The sequence below is a fragment of the Neltuma alba genome, unplaced genomic scaffold (assembly GCF_004799145.2).
Source record: "Neltuma alba isolate B1F8T4 unplaced genomic scaffold, ASM479914v2 tig00004278_pilon, whole genome shotgun sequence".
NCBI classification, from domain to species: Eukaryota; Viridiplantae; Streptophyta; class Magnoliopsida; order Fabales; family Fabaceae; genus Neltuma; species Neltuma alba.
In genome coordinates, this window is record NW_021633635.1 from 21,465 (window position 1) to 42,187 (window position 20,723).

At 36.9% G+C, this 20,723-nt stretch overlaps 2 protein-coding genes across 2 annotated transcripts; both read right to left on the minus strand.

Annotated features, from left to right (window-relative positions):
* Positions 1-347: 347 nt before the first annotated feature.
* On the minus strand, positions 348-4,756 carry LOC114744166 (HIPL1 protein-like). The gene is given in 8 exon segments (XM_028932353.1): positions 348-898; positions 995-1,236; positions 1,514-1,692; positions 2,106-2,322; positions 2,399-3,039; positions 3,042-3,201; positions 3,679-3,836; positions 3,956-4,756. Coding segments are annotated over 8 exon segments (2,100 nt in total). The 5' UTR covers positions 4,047-4,756; the 3' UTR covers positions 348-486.
* Positions 4,757-11,965: 7,209 nt separating this feature from the next.
* On the minus strand, positions 11,966-18,032 carry LOC114744165 (protein EARLY FLOWERING 5-like). The gene is given in 10 exon segments (XM_028932352.1): positions 11,966-12,682; positions 13,217-13,398; positions 13,401-13,746; positions 13,982-14,406; positions 14,512-14,593; positions 14,742-14,811; positions 14,909-14,958; positions 15,194-15,279; positions 16,290-16,383; positions 17,692-18,032. Coding segments are annotated over 10 exon segments (1,635 nt in total). The 5' UTR covers positions 17,773-18,032; the 3' UTR covers positions 11,966-12,463.
* Positions 18,033-20,723: the final 2,691 nt, after the last annotated feature.

Below are 20,723 nucleotides of genomic sequence, written 5' to 3' on the forward strand. Positions count from 1 at the left end.
CAATTAGTGGCTGAATCTTTCCATTAACACCCTCTCTGTCCCTTCATCTTCCAAGTATAATCACTGAAGTTCCAATATTGCGAGCCAGGTTGATTTTGATTTCTCAGTGGCAGCCAGTTGATAGCACAATCTGTTTCTAACTATAATTCTTTCTCCAACAGAAACATTCCAAGCCTTTATGGTCCCTGAAGCTAACTGAAATGGGTAACGCTATTTTGAAATTGAATTTTACCAGAATTAAATGAAATCGATAATCTACTGAATGGCTCACATAACAAGGAGCTCCCTGACATGGGGCTTATTTCAACTCAGCCATGCAGCAAGATCACAGAAGAACACAGTGAAGAAAGTAGAAAGGACAGTGGTAGAACGAGAACCTCAATAGTCCATACTCAAAAACTTCTACTGATGAATCATACAGAACGAGAGAAAAACTTAGAAAGGATAAAGAGGTACTGTAGCGTCACATTCATCCTCCCCTGGTCTTTACATAATGTTCAGGAGATGATAACATATAAGATACAACAGGAAATATGAAAGCTGCAGAAACAGATTGTCAGAAAGGATACTCCCACGGCTAGCATGTGATGGAGAAGGGGCTGGGCTAGAACCTGCTGGGGTAGCAGTTTCCTTTGAGCAAGTGTAACCGCATCGACTTGGACGAACAACACGGTAAACACCAGTGCTTGTAAGCACATAAACATCTTTATTGTTGTCTTCCCCAAATGAGAAGATGTAACCTATAGATGACTGGGAGCTTCCGGGTACAGAGTCGCATGGGATAGGAGAATCACGTGCACAACTGAAAGGGATTTTGTTGGTAGTGAAGTTTCCACTATTTTCCGGATCCTCAATGCTTGCCCACATAGAAACCGCATACAGATCTCCATACAAGTACCTGACAACCACGCAGTGATTGATGAGCAAAAGTTGGTAAAATTTCAAAGAGAGCTGCTTTCTACCTCGAAGGCCATAGAAGAATATGCTTGTTTACCTTCCATACGTGCAAGGATCAGTCATAGACCTATAGAAATAGCCCCCAGTAACGGAGGCTGATCCTTCATTCTTGTTTACTTCGGAATGGTTGTAACCTGCTATTGGGAATACTGGATTTATGGAGTCCAAAGAAGTGTTGCCTCCAGGTGAATCTTTAGGGGTGAATTTGTAGGGGCCCTCATAAACACGCCACCCATAGTTCCCGCCTTTTGTAATGAGATCCACCTCCTCGTAAAGATCCTGTAAATCAGCATTAATAACCTCAACTTTGCTGGATTTTACAGAAATGTAATTCTGATACAGGAAGAGGGCCACTGAGGATTCTTCTTGTTGAGTGATACACTAGACATAATACGTATGAGTCAAAACTGGAATGTAACTTGAATTTGTACACAAGTTTCTCTAGTGGGGAAAGCGGCAATCATGTCACTTCAGAGGACCTAGGTTCCTTATTTAGTTGTTTATAACGGTGCTGTAGTTATTAACTTCATCAGATTATTCATAAGCTTTTACAAACCTGGCCAACATCTGCACACACAAAGTAGGAAGGTCTTTCTGAATCAAAGCTACAGCGCCAAGGATTTCTTAATCCCAGTGCCCATATTTCAGGCTGGAGATCTGCATCTTCAGTAAATGGATTATCCTTAGGAATAGAGTAGTTACCCCAAAGATTAAGTTTGGTAATTTCTTCTGCACCTGAAAGATCCAAGAGAGATGTCACACCCAAGTGTGGGATAGAATGATATCTATCTAAAATTTGCTTGTTAACTGGTATCAGTAATTGTACTTGTCATGGAAAGTGAACAATGGGAACCTGATCCAATGAAGTGGCTAACATAAATCCATTCAACAATAGAAAATTTTTAAAAGAAGTCTTCAATATCTTAAAGGGGGTTGTTAATGGGATGTTAGTATGGTTTTCAAGGCGCCTGTCATCTTTCGTAAAAGTGATTGGGCAGAAACCAATTGAAATTTGGGATATAGTAGTATCACTATACGGTGAAAAATTAGAATGTGGAACCTGATCCAATTGAAGGTTGAAAACTTAGCATCATTTGGTTGAACAAGGTATTGTATCAAATACACAGCTAATAATGAGTTATACTCACTTGGAATGTTGTCAATATCAAGTCTCATGATCTTTCCAAGCAACGATTTCTTGTTCTGGGCAAAATTATATGGATCACCACTGCCGCCTCCATATCCCATCATGAAGTATAAATACCCATCATCAGGTCCAAAGAGTATCTGACCCCCATGTTGAGACGTAAATGGGAGACCCACGGTGAATATCCTTCTCACCTCTATGGGTTTCGCACTTTCGGCCTGGAAAAACAAAAATTCAGTTCTACTCATTGTATTGAACTAAATGCATAGAAACTATGGGTGCAGAGAGGTGTACCATGGAAGGTTGGTTTGCAGTACCATTAACAGTATATTCTGCTATAACAGATTGATACTGGCATGGTTGGGCACCATTTTCAGTGCCTAGCTTTGATGGATCACAATTAACATCCGAGTTACATGCACATCTTCCTGCACATTGTGGTGACTTAGACTTATCACAGTTATATGACGCAAAAAAACGACCATTTTTTGCAAAGTCTGGATGAAATGCCATGCCCATCATTCCAAATGCAGAATCAAAATAGACCCGATCAGTCAGATCAACAAAGGGGCTAGATTCATCAAACTCCATTGTCCCTCCGGATCCCTCAGCTGGAAGTGTTGCCAACCACACCTTACCCATTTGGTTAGAGAAGAAAGCGCGATTAGAACCATCAGGATGAGCAACCATGTTGAGATACGATCCATTGCCGATTTTCTCAAGACACAAGCCATCTGGAGGGCTATTAGGAGTCTTAGTTTTATTTAGTTCAACAGGTTCACCATCAAAACATACTGATTCATCACTTGAAGCTCCGCCAAATGCCTTGCAGAAATCAGTTTTGGACTGCCAAAGTTCAGTGAGCTTGGCAGCTTCAGTATTTACCGTAGCTCCTCCTGTCTGACCTCGTAATGTAGGAGAAAACGGAGAATTTTTATGGACACATTCTGGCATGTATCCCAAACTAGGGAGCAGAAGTCCTCTACTGCCGCCTTTGACTGAGTAGTATTTGTTGAAATGGTAGAATTGCAAAGGACAGGAACTGATCGACCAGAGGATTGAACCGTAAATAGCTCAGCCGAAAATGGGTCACACCTCTACAAGCAAACAGAGCATAGGAATGCAGGGAAGAAGTTATTGGCATGAAGTCTGAAACAGCAGCTCGTGATAAAGATTAAAGAATCAACTGGTCAACTTGTTCAATTATTCATAGTTCAGGATAGGTTGGCCACTTTATGGTTGATATGACAAGGAAGTTCCTCTATCCTACTCAATACACTATTTGGTATGCCTGGTTAAAAAACTAGAGCCATGGGTTTCCGCATATGAAAAGTTGATTCTAACGGAAGTTATTGAGCTGTTTCTATTGTCCCACGAATGAGAAAGATCTCTAGAATCAGATATCAATATTATCCTACCAGACATACATTACCTCAAGTGAAAATTAAACTTGGTCACTCGTAACAATCACTCAACCTGTGACTGGTCCTTAATATCTGTTTATGTTTCATTCCATGATTCCATCAATACACTGGAAGCAACTTTTCTCCCTATTTGGGAATTAAAGATCTTACCGCACAAATTATTGATTTCAAAACGGAAGCACAGCCAGAGTCAGATATATTCATCACTTGGAATTGCTTTGCCATTTGTGCATCTTCTGTGGAGTTGCAGCACGTGCTTCCATTATACGGACAAAAGCTCAGTGTCGTGTTGAGGGTAAAGGGCGCTCCTACACCACATGAATCAGATTGAATAACAACACAATTATAGGAGAACAGAGCAAGCCATCATTTAAGGCACTGAAATCCATAAAGAAATAAAAAGCGGGAAAATAAGAGAAAGACTCACTGGAATCAATACATAGAGGAAGTGAAACCGAACAATCCAAAAGCAGAAGCAAGCAAAAGATCGAGAAGCTGAAATACAGAACAACCTTCATAGCTTCAAACCAGTTGGCAAGTTTACCACTACCAGAACAACTTCAAGATCATCTCGTCCTCAAATATATCCCAGAGCACGGTCAAAAAGCTACGCTAATGGATCTGACTTGCTGAACAGAAAGAAAACAACAAAGACAATCTAAAAGGTCCTTCTGGGTGGTTTACATTGTGTCAATTGCCGACTACTCTTAACAACAGAGCATCTTCTTCAATACTCCCTTCAACATGCCCACCTCCATCTCAATTTTTTAGTACCAAATCACTTTCAACCTTGCTATCAAATCCATGCTAAGTCAGCTCCCACGGTTGCTTTTAATTAATAAAAAAGCTGCCTCAGAATTCAACCAGCATGATACAAGTTGGTATAAACTCCTATCCTTCAAAGCTCCTTTAGGGTTGTCGTAAGCCTCAACGTCACAGGTTGAGATGAATTGAATAATGAATAGAGACACCAAGTGGGATGCCTCTGAAGTTGACTTTCCCTGTCAAAGTGCGTAATTAAGAAATGGGATGGTGGTTGAGAAACCCCAAGTGGGGTAGATCTTGGTTGTTTTGCAGCGTTCAGAACAACCATTGGTTTCCTTGTGAGTTGAGACCGGGTTGAAAATTGAGAAGCAACTGGACTCTGGGCAATCAAATATCAAATTCATATTTTACTTATTTAGTAGGTAAAGGGATCAACTTGGGATCACCACCAGACAGAAAGTTAAGACTTTTGTGAGGGTATAGAAGGGAGTGGAGGAGTGAGGAAGCCATTTGAACCTAAAAACGGGGAGACAAACAAAGATAAGAAGAGGGATTTGCAAGAAAAATTAAAATACATCAAAATTATTGGTCATGACATCACATGATCATTATTGATGGCACAACGTTTCGAGTCTCCAGACAACCCAGAATAGAAAATGTCTGGTCAGAGCGCATAATTTGGTAGTAAACCCACGTTTTCACAATCAATTTTTTATTCGGTAGCGCCGAAGTGGAACATTGTGTTGAACGCAAACAAACGGATAAAATGAGTTTTCATATTCCGGTGAACAAACTTTTTGAGTCTCATTTACATTGTACTGCGTCCCTAAAGAAACAAGTTTCACAGTACGCGTCAACGGTAAGGTAATTTAATGTCATGAAAACTCCACAATAAGTATAAAGTCGTTGATTGAAAAAATCTTACCTGGATCTTTCTTTTATTTGAGTTTGAATATTTGAAAGCTGTTCATTTAAATTATTCGATTCTATCGGCTTTTTTACCAAAATACAATAAACAGTAAAACTTTTTACCGAAATGCTACACTTTTAAAACTATTTACCAATATGCTACACTTAAAATCGTTCTTGGCAAAAACGACTTTGAAATTACACACAAGTTATTTTTGGCGTGAACGATTTCACTTTTAAACTTTTTCTTAAATCAAAAAGTGAAATCGTTCTTGGCCTGAAATCGTTCACGCCAAGAACGATTTCACTCTTGCATGCAAAAATAAGAATCATTGACGATGCTCCGGTAAGGCTATAACATATATAGTAAATTTTACTTCATCTGACTTATATTGGATTAAAATTTAAAAACCCCAGTTTTTTTTAATTTTTTTTCAAATAGAGCTTGATGAAATTTTCTATCATTTCCTCTTCTTTTTATTTATCTCATACCAAACAGTACGTAACAAAAAAAGTTATGTTTTGATTGTAAATTTTTAATTGTAGCAATTAAGTTGTAAGACTAAATTATTATTACAGGCATAAGAGGCTCATGCCCAATACTTGATTTCTTGTCAAACCGAACAAATACCACACGACAGGCTTTTTTACCAAAATACTACAAATTGTAAAATTATACATCAATATGCTGCACTTTTAAAAGTATTTACTAATATATTACACTTAAAATCGGTCTTCAGGTGAATAATTTTTAAAGTCATTTATCTGGTGAACGACTTCTTCATAATCTGTCCTTGATGTGCATGAGGTGAATTAAAATCGTTCTTCTGGTGAACAACTTCAAAACTTCATCTGTTGTTGAATGACTTCTCCCCTTCTCTCCTGATTAAAATGATTAGTATAATGATTTATCAATCATTTGAATGACAAAATCATGACTATATAATGAGAGAAAAATGTTATAATGATGTTAAAACTAATTGTGAAATAAGTATAAGATTAAAATAAAAAGTAATAAATAAAGTTTAAGTTTATAAAGAAAAAATTATCCACCTTACTGATAGTGACTTCCAGTACCACATCTTGGCCTTTTTCTCATACATTGTGGGCGTTGTTGTTGTATGTCAATTTCTTGAGCTTCAAATGTCTCATTTGTTTGTGTAGTTGGCGTGTTCAAATCAAACCAAGGTGATTCATTTAAATGTATAGATTGTCGAGGAGTGACAAATGCTTCATTTGATGGTCCACCATGTTCAAAAATAGAAGCATTGTATTCAGCTGAAAATAATGCAGGATTATCTAATAAGTCATGAATGGTTGAAATTGAGAAGGATTGGCTGAGTTGGAAGGGGATGATGATGAGGGTGCCATGTAATGAGACTCAAGTTGTGTAGGATCGATAGAGATGAAGGGGGATGATGGTGACGGTGATATGTCAGAAGCCTGAGTAAAAATTGGAGGTTCTTGTTCCCTTACATTTTCGTTTTCAATTATAGGTTGGGTAGACAAGTAACCACCTCGTCACTTGCTTGGTCTATCACGAGGAATTTGTGGCCGATGCAACTCAATTGTTAGTGGAGCAGGCTGAGGGTTTACATTAAAACGTTGTTCTCTAAGTGCAAGTAAAATGTTACGCTGGTCGTGAGCAACCCTATCTCGATAATCAATACAACTAAGGCATATTGAACGAGAATTAATTGGTAGCAATTTAGAAGCAGGGAGTGAACAGGAAAAAGTGAAATTGTTCTTGGCATGAACGATTTCAAAAATTGTTCATGCCAAGAACAATTTCACTTTTTCATTTAAAAATAAAAAAATAAAAAGTGAAATCGTTCACGCCAAAAACGACTTGTATGTAATTTGAAAATCGTTCTTCTCAAGAACGATTTTAAGTGTAGTATATTGATAAATAGTTTTAAAAGTGCAGTATTTTGGTAAAAACTTTTACTGTTTATCATATTTCGGTAAAAAAGCCCTTTCTATCAGATTGGCCATGAGGCTTTCGTCAACCAAATATTTATTAAAAGAAAATTATGAGCAATAATTTGTATTTTTATTATCAAGTTTTCAATTTAAATATAATGAGAGGAAGGGAGGGGGAAAACAGACAAGCCTAGGATATTAAATTTATTTCCAGAGACACGCATCAGTGTATTTGAAGAGAACCTGGCATAAAAAAAGAATCTATGAATGAAAAGTGTTCTCATCTTTTATACTTATGATTTACTTGAGTGAAGTTAGAACATAGACCTTTGAAACAATTATATCGAAAAATTCGCACGTCTCATCTAAAAATTAAATCGTACTACTCTTTTTTTTTTAGTAAAAAGGAATTCATTAATCAAGGAAATATGTACAGTGCGAAAAGAGAGCAACGGAAAGAAAGAAAACAACCCCGGGCACCGGGCTGGCTACATCAGGTCAAAAGATCACAAAAGTTCTTGGCCTTCATAATGTGATTGGCAAAGAAATCGTACTATTCACTGACTCAAACAATGTATGTTATTAAAATATTTATATCACATATATAGATTTGAAGCAAGCCTCCTGATACAGAGAAAATGAGATGAAAAGTGAGTAGAAAATTGAGACCCTTGCATATAACCAAGAAAAAATTGGAGCAGAAAAAGACCATCTGTTTGTGTAGTTATGCGCAACAAAATGAAAATTGACACTAAGACCCAACAATAAGGATGTGCGACAGATTAGAAAGCTTCTTCAAGCAGACTTGAGCCGTCTTAAGCTCTTTAGCTTAGCTTCTTTTGTCAAGTTTGTAACTTGCCTAACTTATTTTTATTTTTATTTTAAAAAAAAAGGTTCCTGAAACTCAAAAGGTATAACCGAAACAGGAAACTCCAGCAATGGGTGGACGTGAAAAAACAGAATGAAACATTCTCATACATGAACACAAGGAGTCCAGAATTGGCTGATTCTTTCACATCTATGATTAAGTGTGAAAGGCCTAACAAACATTAATAGAAACAAGTTCCTGCAAATTCTGCATTGATAAACTCAACTGTTCTTGCAGAGAATTGCTTCAAGATTTGGAACACATGCATGAGAATTAAACATTCAGCCCTTAGGTCATGCAAGGTATATATGCAAGGACAAATGTATCAGGTGAAGAACAAGGGAACCATTAGAAATTTTAAAATATCAACAGCCTTTACGCCCGTGATCTCAGAACATGAATTAGGCTTTCTCCTCGGGACGGCGTCAACCTAAGGGTAGCACTTGTATGCCTACAAATAAATTTGAGTGGGAAAAAAAATGTACTCTGCATTGAGACCTTTCAGTTTCAACAATATTGAAAAGAGGGAGAAACCTCCCAATTAAAATTACAAGTTAATTATGCCTTGCATCAAGCATTCAGTTTCGTCTTTATGCATAAATTCAAATACAATGTAACTATCGTTAGTAAAAGTGTACTGTGCTCCAAAACCTGTATCAATTTCATAAATAAAACCCACTCAATTATTCTACGAATGTCGTCTTTTACTCCTCCTTTTCTTGCTTATCAGTTTTAAACATTGAACCCTTCAGTACGCAGGCACAAACGGTGTGCCTCAATCCATTTTGCACAAGCTGATTCACCATGCTCTACTATGCATTCATCTCGCAGTCTTTTAGTGTCTGGGCAAGCACAACAGATTTTCTTCTTTGGTTTTGACTCTGCACCAGTTGCGATGGTTGCTGAGCCTTGGCTTTGCTGTGACCCTTGCAAACCCAAGGCGGGGGAAGCATTTTGCAGTTCCATACTTGAACCCTAGTGAACTACAAACCAAAGAGTGGGGAAAATAGAACTACATAAGTCAGATAAACAGGGAAAACAGAGAAGTAAATAAAAACTAAAGAAGTTTATATTGAAACAAGATTTACGCTATGTACTCGTCTAACACAGGCTAGGAAGCATGGACACGGGACTTGACACTGAAACTGGCATGACGACACTGAAAGTGATTTAAAGAATAATTTCAAGTGTCAAGTTATGTCTAGGACAATGTCCTACAAGTGTCGAACATGCTCTTTCAAAAGTTATGCTTCCATAGAACAAAGGCGGTGATTCGTATTTTCTTTCCTCGGGTGACATAGTATAATTGGCACAAGTGACATAATATTTGTAGCAGTTATAACCACATTAATTGCCAGAGAGACGGTAATATGGTTTTACTTAATCTAATGTAAAATTGAAGTTCCTGTCGTTCTCAAATCTCAAAAGAACCGAGTATTGCCAAATAGATGGGGTAAATCTTTAGTTTTTCCCTCCTCATGGAAGGAGGCTACTGTGCAACAGGTCGAGAGAGTAGTTTCACCCGTAATTCCACGCCAGAGACATGCCTCCAGCAGAAAGAAAGAGATACAATGACTGAAATATCAATACTATACCACTATGGCTACTGATCGCAGGGTGAGGGAAGGGGGAGAGAGAGACGAAACGAACAGGGATTATGCATAAACACAAATCATTAAACCAGAAATATGAGTCCGCATTCCAATAAACTAACACAAAATTAACTCACTAAACGAAAACAATCCCAAGGCTTCAATTTGCATCAACCAAAAACAATTCTGATAGGATCAAAAAGAGGGGCATTTGAGGTGGTGCGGGAATAAATGATTCGGAAAGAAAGCAGAAGAAGATAATCGGCGTCAACAAAGATGAGATTACCTAAAACCTCCAGATGGTTTGAGGACTCTTCTCGAGCTTCTTGTCGGCGGCTAATGCCTGAAGATTCTGCAGCGTTTACGTTCCGGAGGAAATAGATTCGATTTATGGTTATATTTATACTTTTTAAATATAATATTATTTCTGATCTTTAATATAAGAGCTAGTTGATTAATTTGAGTAGATTAAGAAAACTAGTTAAGTTAGTTATTTATAATAAATAGTTGTTGTCTTTCCTAAAATATTTTTACTAATCAAGTATATTAGCTAGAACTACTAAGAACTACTTTGAGAAAAATAGATAAATATAAGAGACAAAGTGAATTGAATTTTATAATTAGAATCAAAATAAAAATCAAATAAATTCTTATATTAAGGACCGTAGGTATTATATGTAAAAATGATTAAAAAAAGTCCAAATTCATTAGAAAATACAAATGAATCTTTGTTGGGAAAATTGGGAATAAATCCCTGATTGAAAATTTAATTGGCAAATGAGACCTAAGGACTTTGTGCAACTTAACTTTCTTTGTGTACAATTTATCTTTCCTTGTATGCAATAATATTCCTTTGTGCGATGTGTAACTCGATTTCCTTTTGTGCAAGTAAAATTTTCTTATGTGCAAATCATCTTCTCTATGTGCAAACTTATCTCTTATCTTCAAATAGTTTTGTGCAAATCATCTTCTTTTTGTGTAACTTATCTTCTTTTATGTGTAATTAATCTTTTCTTGTGCAATCAATCATCCTAAAGACTATTTGTCAATTAAAATTGTAATAAGGGATTTATTCCTAATTTTTCTTTTTTGTTTATGGTTATTTCTTTCAGTGATTATTAATAAGAATAAAGATAGATTTATAAACCAGTAATAACTAAAATTGCAATATTTATTTTGACATTGATCAGCAATAATAAATTTGTTGGTATGATACTAGTATGATAATTTTTAAGTTTTTGTTTTTAATATATTTTACTATTTAAAAATACGATACAATCATTTTTATTATTTTTATATGAGAGATATTATGGAGATTTTTCATATTCTTATTTTCCTCTTTTTTTCATCTTTTACACGAATCAAATAAATTTTTTAATTGTTTTTCAAGCATGTTAAACGTCTGGCTCAACGAAAATTTTCTCTCTCATTTCGTTCCATTTTTTGCTTTCTCTCTCGTGTTCCCCAATCTGGTGTTTGTTGTGAAAATGTACAAGAGGCTTACATGACAGTTAAGCCTAAATGTGGCTTTTATTGAAAGAATCGGGCAAAAAATTTCTTCAAGAAGTCATACTAAATTCTATTTTTGTGCCAGTTAAGCCGGAGAGTTGTTTAGTGTCGGCGAAGATGAGGAGTAAAGTCAATATTCGCATTACCCGGCTTGCACAAATGTTGATTTCATCGAGTTTGATTGTCGACGACCATTCGTCCATTTGGTGCATATAAAAATAGGGAGGGAGGAAACACGTCTCACCAAACGAAGACAAAAGGCTCCTTTTCCAATTTTTCTGTTCTACATCCCTGCCTTTTGATAAAAACATCCCTTCCAATTCCCCCAACCTCGTTCTCTCAAGCTCCAAATCTCGGTCATAATAGTAATAGCAGTTGGAGGAGCAGCAATGATGATGATGATGATGTTGAATTCAAAAATTCCCGGTTTCAAACAGCAAGAAGCATTGGCTTTCACCCCAAAAAGAATCAACTTAAATGAATGGATCGTTTTCATATAAAAGAATTGTGATCAGATAGTTGAAAAGTCAACCCCACATGAAAAAGTAAGCTTGTCTGGTCAGAAACTCATTCATCTCACTATTCAAATCCGCAAACAAGGTCAAATTAATTAAAATTAATTATGAAAATCACCTTTTGAAACCTTTGATTTGACAATCACATCCAGAGTAGTTAGCAATATTCTCGCCATAAACTGAGTCCACTTCAATAACGTCAGTGGTCGGTAGAATTGTAACGTGAAAATACCTTTTTTAAGTGCTCATGTTTTCCAGACACCCAGCTCAAACTTCTCAAATAGACTTTGGGAAACTTCAAAACCTGCTCTAAAAGAACATGACAACCTATCGTGCATGCTAAAGAACAGAAACAGTAAAGTCCAGAAGATCAATATGGTAATTAAAAGGTAACTATAAAGTAGTGACAATTTTTATAACATGAATGAAATATACTTCTATACTTTTGCATTTTGCCCGCTCCACTGCCCTTAAGAACATTGCCCCCGTTGCGTCATATTAACCACCGAGTTAGTTTAAATCGATGTCTTGTAACTAAAAACAATATGAAGCAACAATTCGTTTTAATAAATAGACTATCCATCAGCTCAAAAAAAAAAAAAAAAACTATCCAAGGCACAGAAAGGGAGTAAATCAATAAAAAGTCAGCTCTCAGAATCATGTTCCGCTGAAAAAGCTAGTTTTGTTTACTTTCTCCTGCCTTGAGCATGATAATGAAGTCAACAAACAGAGGACAGCAAACAACTCTACCCTCCGCATCAGGTCCGCTCAAAAGCTAGTCATGTTTTTTTTTCCTTTCACACTTGAGCGTGGTTTCTTTCTACTCCCCCAATTTCTAACCCCTTGCATTTATCTCAGCCATCGAGGGCTCCAAGGGCCTTCATGTCCTCTAAGAAAGCCATATATGAGTCATCAATGCTCTGTCCTTTTGGTGCTGATGACGAGCTTACTGACTCTGACTTCACAATAGTTGGTGCCGATGTTCCAGCAACTGTTGCAGAGTTCGATGCTGCTGGTTTTGGTTTTTGCTTGGGCGCTGCAATTTCTCTTCTCACTCGAACAGATGCAGGAACCTAAACAAAAAACATGGGAAGAAAAATGATGCAAGTTATTGCATATGAGTAAGTCTTTTGCTCAGTCACACCAGACCCAAGAAACTATTAAATTAAGAGCTACTTCCATGTATCGCACGACTTTTGAATTCACAGGATCAACCATTCTTAGGCATATGATACTACCATTCAGTCTTATGCAGTTGAAATGGATACCAGACAAATGGTTTGTTCAATTTTTTATCATCTGGGTTTCTGAAATCAAAATTGCATAGTTTTTGCACCATTGCTAAGTTTATACAACCTTTTTTATTAGATAAAACAAATTAGTCCCTGCATAAAATTGCGGCCAAAACTCTTGGCCCAATAAGCCAGTTGGATGTTAGAAAGCGATTCGACTAAAGCAATTTTTAAATCCTTGCTGAAGCACAAATACAACACTATTCTGATCCCAAATAGCAGCATTCCATTGGTCTGATTTCATAAAGTTAACGAGAAAGAAAATGGAGTCAAGATAACAGCATAAAGGACTAATAAAAGAGCAATTGGTCTTACCATGGCCGTAAGTTCTGGAGTGTGCTGAGCCAGTGGTCTCTTAACAACAGTTGAAGCAGCAGATTTAACATACGATGGTTTCTGTGGTGGGGGTGGCCTCATAGCCGCATGATCCTCCTCCTGGAAGCTAGGAGGAGGACCAGGAGGAAGTGGAGGTCTCATCATTGGAGGTGGCCCAGGGGAGGGCCATAAGGTGGCCTTGGAATCATCGGGACCATCATTCCAGGAGGTGGTGCTTGACCTGGGAGTCCGGGGGGAGGTAAAGGAGGTCTCATATCAGGAGGGGGTGGTGGGGGCGGTGCAAATCGAGATGTTCCGGGGGGTAAAACATCAGGCTGTAAGGTTGGAATTAATGTGGGTCCTGGAACTAAAGGCTGTTGTCTTGGAGGGGGCCCAGGGACCATTGTAGGGATCTCCTGGCTCGCCAAAGTGTTTTTATTATCAGCATTAGAAGAAGGGCCATCTGACTGACTAGCACCAGACTTTGGTGGCATTCCACTTGGTGGTGGAGGCGGCGGAGGAAGAGACACCTAAATTTTAGAGAATAAGTCACCACACAGGAAGTTGCAGCTTAGTACAATAATATCAATTCCTAGTTTTAAAATTCAGCATTTAGACGCATAACGTCTAACAATTTCTGCTTGGCAGCCAAATTAGGAAGTCCACTAACTTTCCTAAAACAAATAAAACCCTTTACCAATCAACACGTCTGTCACAAATTCAGTTCCATGCCTTTACTAACAAAGAATAAGTTGCCAAGCTTACCTGAGCACGCTCCTCCAAAGATGAATCATCTAACAAGGAAGATTGATTTCTCTCTTCACTTCCACTCGTTCCAGGTACTGGTGGCTGAGACTGTTGGAGGGGCGGAGGTGGAGGGGGTATAGGGCGGTTAGCAACTAGCTCTTTAGGTGGAGGTCCAGGAGGTGGGGGTGGCAAAGGAGGTGGTGGCAATGATGTAGGCACATTGGCAGTAGCAGGCTTAGGTGGCATGGGAGGTGGTGGAGGTAAAGGCAAAGAATCAGGTAAAACTGAGCCTTCAGCTGAACTAACACCGCTAGTATCAGGCAAGGGAGGTGGAGGAGGAAGTGGGGGAGGAGGAGGAACAGCTAACACATCATCCTCTGATTCTGACTTTGAGGATGATGCTGCATTACTTGATGAAGCACCAGACAAGGGAATTCTGGGTCCTGTAGTTCAACACAAAGGTAAATCAAATAAAGAGAGCCAGCAAATGCAAACCATCAACAATCTCAATCCATGGCATAGGCAGGTATAAAAGAAGTTCAACATACCTACAGATGATTTAAACATGGGAGGTTTCCCTGGTGGCGGAGCACCAGTGGGGTTTAGTGTTGGATGATAGTAAACAGAGTCCTGTTGCAAAAATCAGTACAATGTTTGTATCCCAAAAAAACGGTACAATGTCAGTCAGGAATGTTTACAACAGCCCCGAAACTGGAGCTTTCCATTTTTTGGAAGCTGGAAAAGAGAGAGACAGATATGTAGACAACTTATATTCTACCTCAGGCTTTGGATGCTTGACTCTCTCTTCTTCTTCTGCAGTTGTTCGTCTTCGGGGAAGACCCAAATGACTGACCAAAAGAAATGCTACGATTGATGAGCTAACCAAACATTACTTGGAATTTGGAGTTAAATTCATCTTCTAAAATATCAGAAGACACTTCTTACCTGAACATAACAGGGGTCTCGCCCTTCTCCCGCATTTTCTCTTCATATTCCTGACCAAGCAAAAAAGGAACTAGACAATCAATAATGAATAACAATAATAATTTCAGGGGAAAATTGCAACCAGCTTTAAAAATTAAAGGGAATGTGGATCCAGAGACTAATATTTTCTCTATCCAGAAGAGGAGAGAGAATGTCTACTCAGATTCCGATTGCTTTTATTTGCAATATTAATTCATGACTTCTCCAAATAGGCAACAACAAAAAGATGACATAACATCTTGGTACCTTCCTCTTCTTTAACACAAGGTTAAGTGTGTCCTGAAGCTGTCTCTTCTTATGCTTTCTTGCCTTGTCCAAAGCACCATCAGCCTCTGCCATAATCACCAATGCACAGTTACTTTAGACAGGTAAAAGGTTAAATATGATACTTGATGAATACTAGTAAATACATTATAAGATGCTAGCAAAACAAAATCCTTTAGTAACTGATCAGCATGACCAGATCAAAAATTTAAGGGAAAAAAGAAAAGAAGTGAACGAGACAAGGAAACATAAGGACAGGGTTGGGGGGGAAAAAAGAATGGAACCACCCAATAAATACCTATGAGTGCTCTGTTTCCTCTCTGAACATAACCCAGAACACCAAACAAAGCACAAAATACCTATGTATTGCACACGTTGAACTATACATGACTTAGAACAAATCTGAACCCCAAAAAAAAAAAAAAAAAAATTGTACTTTTCTGTGTATTAAAACAATTAGCTCATTTGAGTCCTACAACAGAACATGTGCATATAGGGTAAAATAAGGAGATGTCCATGCTCCATGCAATTTGCAAAGCCAAAGGAACATTCGCATTCATTTTATGATAGAATTGACCTTTGGAAGAATTCAAAAAAGGTTGCCACTAGCCAGTAAAGTGGTGCATGGGGAGCACTTTATCATCTTGTTTCCATTCCCCCCATATTCATATTCTGATCTTATAGAACTCTATAAGAGCTCTATTAGAATTGGGTTGAAGCATCTGTTACTTTGTTGACGTAGTATTTGAGTATGACTCACTTATCTTCTGTGACAACATTTTTCAAATTAAAAAAAAAATCCTGAGCAAAACTCTTAATAGTTCTTGATACTTGATACTCATATCAGCAATTAGTACTCGACCAAATCATATCTTACAACATCTCAAATTCCGGAGAACCATTAAATCCACTAACTTCATAAATTCAAAAAGGGGACAAAAGATCACATAATCCTTCTTCAATGCCTCATAAATTTGTTGCGTGCCCCTTTAAAAGTCAAGGCAAGCATCACTTGCACGGGGGAAAACTCAATTTCACAGCCACAGGATGGGAAAAACCATGAAAAAGTATGACTTACTCATCATTTCCAAGTTCTCAATCTGCTTTTTAAGTTGTTCAGGATCCTTCTTCAAAATCCCCACTTCCCTCACCTTCTTTCTTTCCTTCTTGTTCTGGTCAATAGAAAGAGCCAATTAAAAAGGGGCGAAAAACATGAATAGTGATCATTTATTAAATCCTTCTAAAACACAAGCAAGAGAAAATAAAAACACAGACACAGGGGAGCTGAGAAACGGGCAGATCTTAAAGAAAGAAATGTTATAGAGTGAATGAAATAAATAATAAAAGAAAATGTCTGCTTTAAGGAAAAATGAAATATAAGAAAACAAAGTAGCTTCTATTTTACTGAAATAACCAGTTGGATAAAAACTAAATGGATTTTCAAATAACTGGTTTGGCAGCCTACTTAATAATGGCATATAGCCATCCACATGGCAAAATGAATTCTTTTAAGAGAAGGAAGTCAAGTTACCAAACAAAACTAGGCAACTATTTTACCACCTCTAAATGCCATTGGGATTAGGGTATGACTGATATATATTGGCTGACACTATTAACCACCACTGACCAATCGTCCTTTACTCAAATATATAAATTAAATATGTCAAAGTATTTATCCTCCTAAAGCTACCTTCACATTCACCTCATACTCCACAAAACAACTCAAGTGAAGGAATCTTGGCTGGATATGCTCACATGGACAATAAGTCCAGTGCTGCAAAATACCAAGTAAAAGTAGATCACCCTACAACCTTTTCAAAACAGAGGCACCCATTCAATTACTGGTTCATTCGCACTCATAAGCAAATAATAATGAAGATTGCCAAAAAAATTAAAAAAAGTGAGGGGAGAAGGGGAGTAAAATGAGCAGCAGTGCCAACTTCTAAAAGGGAAAAGGAAATGATACTGCCAACTATTTTCCTTGAAAATATCCATGAACACCTATTTCTTAATGCAGCAAAGGTTAAATCTAATTAACTTAACTCAAGCCAACAGCCCAGAGAAATTTGAATTCCACTACTGCTATTCAGGAAAACTCCAAAAACTACACCAAAGAGATTGGGAGATCGCACGAAATTATGCCAAGAAACTAAGCACAATAATTTGACAAGTTATGCTTTCGCTGCACATGGAGGAAGCAGGGGAATGACAACTCCATTCGGATGATTATCACGACAACCTCGAGAAATTTAAATGAAAATAGGTACAGATACGAAGCATAAGCGAAGACAGTCTTAGAGAATTTGTTCTACACGCAGAAAAATGGTAATCGAAAGAACAGTTGCTCGGAAGAATAAACCAGGAAAACAATTCGGGATAAGCACGACAATCTAAACACGAGAGATAATCAACCAAAAAACAGAAGACGGGCACGAGAATGAAAACCCAGGAGAAAAGGAATAGCTCATAAAAGTAAATACCCTTTTCAATTCCTTCTTACGAAGCTCCTTGCGATAGGCATCGGTGGGGTTCATGACCTTGCCTCCCTTCGTGGTCTTCATTTTGAAGAGAGATTAATGAGCCTCTGAGAACGTTCCGATTCTTCTTATTGTTCGCCTCGGAGCTTCCTATTCTAACCTTCCTGGTTTTCTTTTTCGTGTCACTTCTTCTTCTAATCTGATTTCAAAATCTCAAAGCAACACAGAGACAACGTCACAGAGCTAGACGAGAACCATCACATTGAGGCTGGAATCCAATTTGGGGATTTTTATGTATACTGTTAACTCTCCGATCATCGACTTGATTTCCCGACACTTCCCAAATTCCCTTGTCCCCAGGACTCCTATCGTCGTCGCTCTAGATGGGCTTCAGTCTAGGCCCGTTTTAGATCATCACACATATCCGACGTCACAAAAATTCAATATTATCATCAACAAAATTGTTTGGGACTTGTTAAAAAAATTGTTTGGGCCTGTGGATGGAGCATGAGGACTTTTTTTTTTTTTTGACCCTGTGAAATTTACGACTTGTAATGGACAAATTTTATATTTTACGCTTGGTGTTGATGTTGACATTTTTATATTACTACTCCTCGGATATTAAATATAAGACTCTTATACTGGTATGTATAAGGGTTTTATATTTAGAACTGGAGGAGTATATTATTTCATATTAATTCATCAAGGTAAAATTTTTATTTTTCAAATTATGTGCTCTTTTATTGTTTCCACAAATAATTTCTATAATTTTTAAGAAAGCAGGTTTTCTTCATTTTACTGTCAATATTTTAAGTTTAAAAACTTAAGACACAAGATAAAAATAATAAATTTAAAAATTTTAGATTAGGACCACATTTGTTCAGCGCAGAGTACAAAATAATTAAAAGAAATTATTTATTTTTAGATGGCAGACACATTCCCAAATATGATCCAAAAAAATTATTTAGTACAAAACTGTTAACAAGTCACACCATTCATGCTTTTTTTCAACAAAAATTTATACTCCATTCTATCCCAAATATGTGAATTATCTTTGCAAGGATTTGAGCTTTTTTAGTTTAAAAAAAATGAAGAAGGTGAAGATAATGGCTTAGTGTAATTTTTTTAAAAAAATGGCCTAGTGGATTTACCCAAGCAATACACCTCTTTTCTGTCTAGAATTACAATAAATAATCTTGCCAATACATATAGGAGTGTTATATAAAGCTAATTTTTGAAAGGGTTAAGGTGCATCTAGCATTTTAAAATATTTTCTTAGGTGCACAATATTTTTTGATACATCCAATACTCTAAAATATATTTTTAGATACGTCCAGCATCTAAAAATGTTTTTTGGGACATCTAGCACCAAAGCAAAAAAAAAAAAATTCAGAGTGTGGAAAGCACTTAGAAAATATTTTGAGGTATTGGATGTACTAAGAAATATTTTGAGATATTAGATACACCTTAACTCATTCTTGAAGTCTTACATATGCTTTTTTCCTATAAAGGGCTAGAAATTTTTATATTAGTTAATTAACTTTAATTTTATTGTCTTTAGAATAGCTTCATTTAGGGGTGTTCATGGGCAGGGTTGGGCAGGGCATGCCCCCTGCCCGATGCCCGGCCCGAAAAATGAGCGGGCTGCATTTTGCGGCCCGCTGCCCTGCCCTGCCCACAGAAGCCCTAGCCATTTTCGGGCTGGGCAATAATGGGCTGGGCAGGGCGGGCTTCCAAGCCCAAATAGTGATATCTTGGTGAAAAATTTTTTAGTTAAAGGTATTATATAACAACTATAAAGAAATAAATACTTGAATAAACAATAAATTCAACAAATCAATAACTTTGATTTGTTTTAAATTGATATATCTTTTAATACAACACTAAAGTGAGCTTGCTTTTGCATCTTTGCAAGACAACCAACAATAAAAACAAACTAAAAGATACTAAACCAAATTAAAAAGATACTAAGAAGGAAGAATTACGCATACCACTAAATATATCTATGGCAAATGGAAGAGGAGAGAATAATATATATTATTATATATTATATATCATTATAAATATTTCTGGTATAAAAAAAGAATTATATATATATATATCACGAGCAGGGCCAAATGGGCAGGGCAGCATACCATGCCCGCAGCCCAGCCCTGCCCATAATATGCCCAGCCCAAAAATGCCCATTTTTCTTTGGGCTGTTTTTTTTCGGGTTGGGCAGGGCCATTTTCTTGCGGGCTCGGACGGGCATATCGGGCTAGCGGGCTTGATGAACACCCCTAGCTTCATTTGAACTTTATTACTATTTTTTTGTTTACCTTGCTCTTGAAATATTGGAAATAGTTAATTATGTTACAATTTGTATGCTTAGTTATGGACTTCATTGTAAAGAAGAAAGATGAAGGTAATGGCAAAAGTTCGTATGTGATGTAAAGGGGCGTGAAAAAGACAATAAAAATTAAAAATCAGGCCAAAAAAACAGAAAAAGACAATAAAAAGGCTGGCTTAGTAGATTTATACTAGTACTAAAAACACACCTCTTTTCTTTTCCACAAAAAAAAAAAAAAACTGACACGGGAGACAGTAACCACTAACCAATGAGCCAACACATATATCTCAAGATTTGAGCTTTACAAGGACTTGACCATTGATGGTGGAGATAGTAATGGAATATAAAATTATATATTTTAAGAAAACTTCGTATAAAAAGAAATCAATTTATCTTATATCTTATATTTATGGTAAAACAAATTTACCTATCTTATATATTTTAGGGTTAAGATAGAGCAAGAACTTTTTTGAGTCCTGGATGCAGATGCACTTAAGAAAATACTTTAGATACTAGATGCACCTTAACCTTATATTTTAAGTTAGCAAGTGGGTGTTTTTATTACAATAGCAAGTTGTCATCTAGTTTCATTCTAGCTAAGAAAGCCAAATTTTAATTTTGCTTTATATTTTATCAGCAAGTTCCCATCAAAATTACTTGATATGAAAGAAATCTTTGCATATGTACTGCAGACTTGATGAATGAA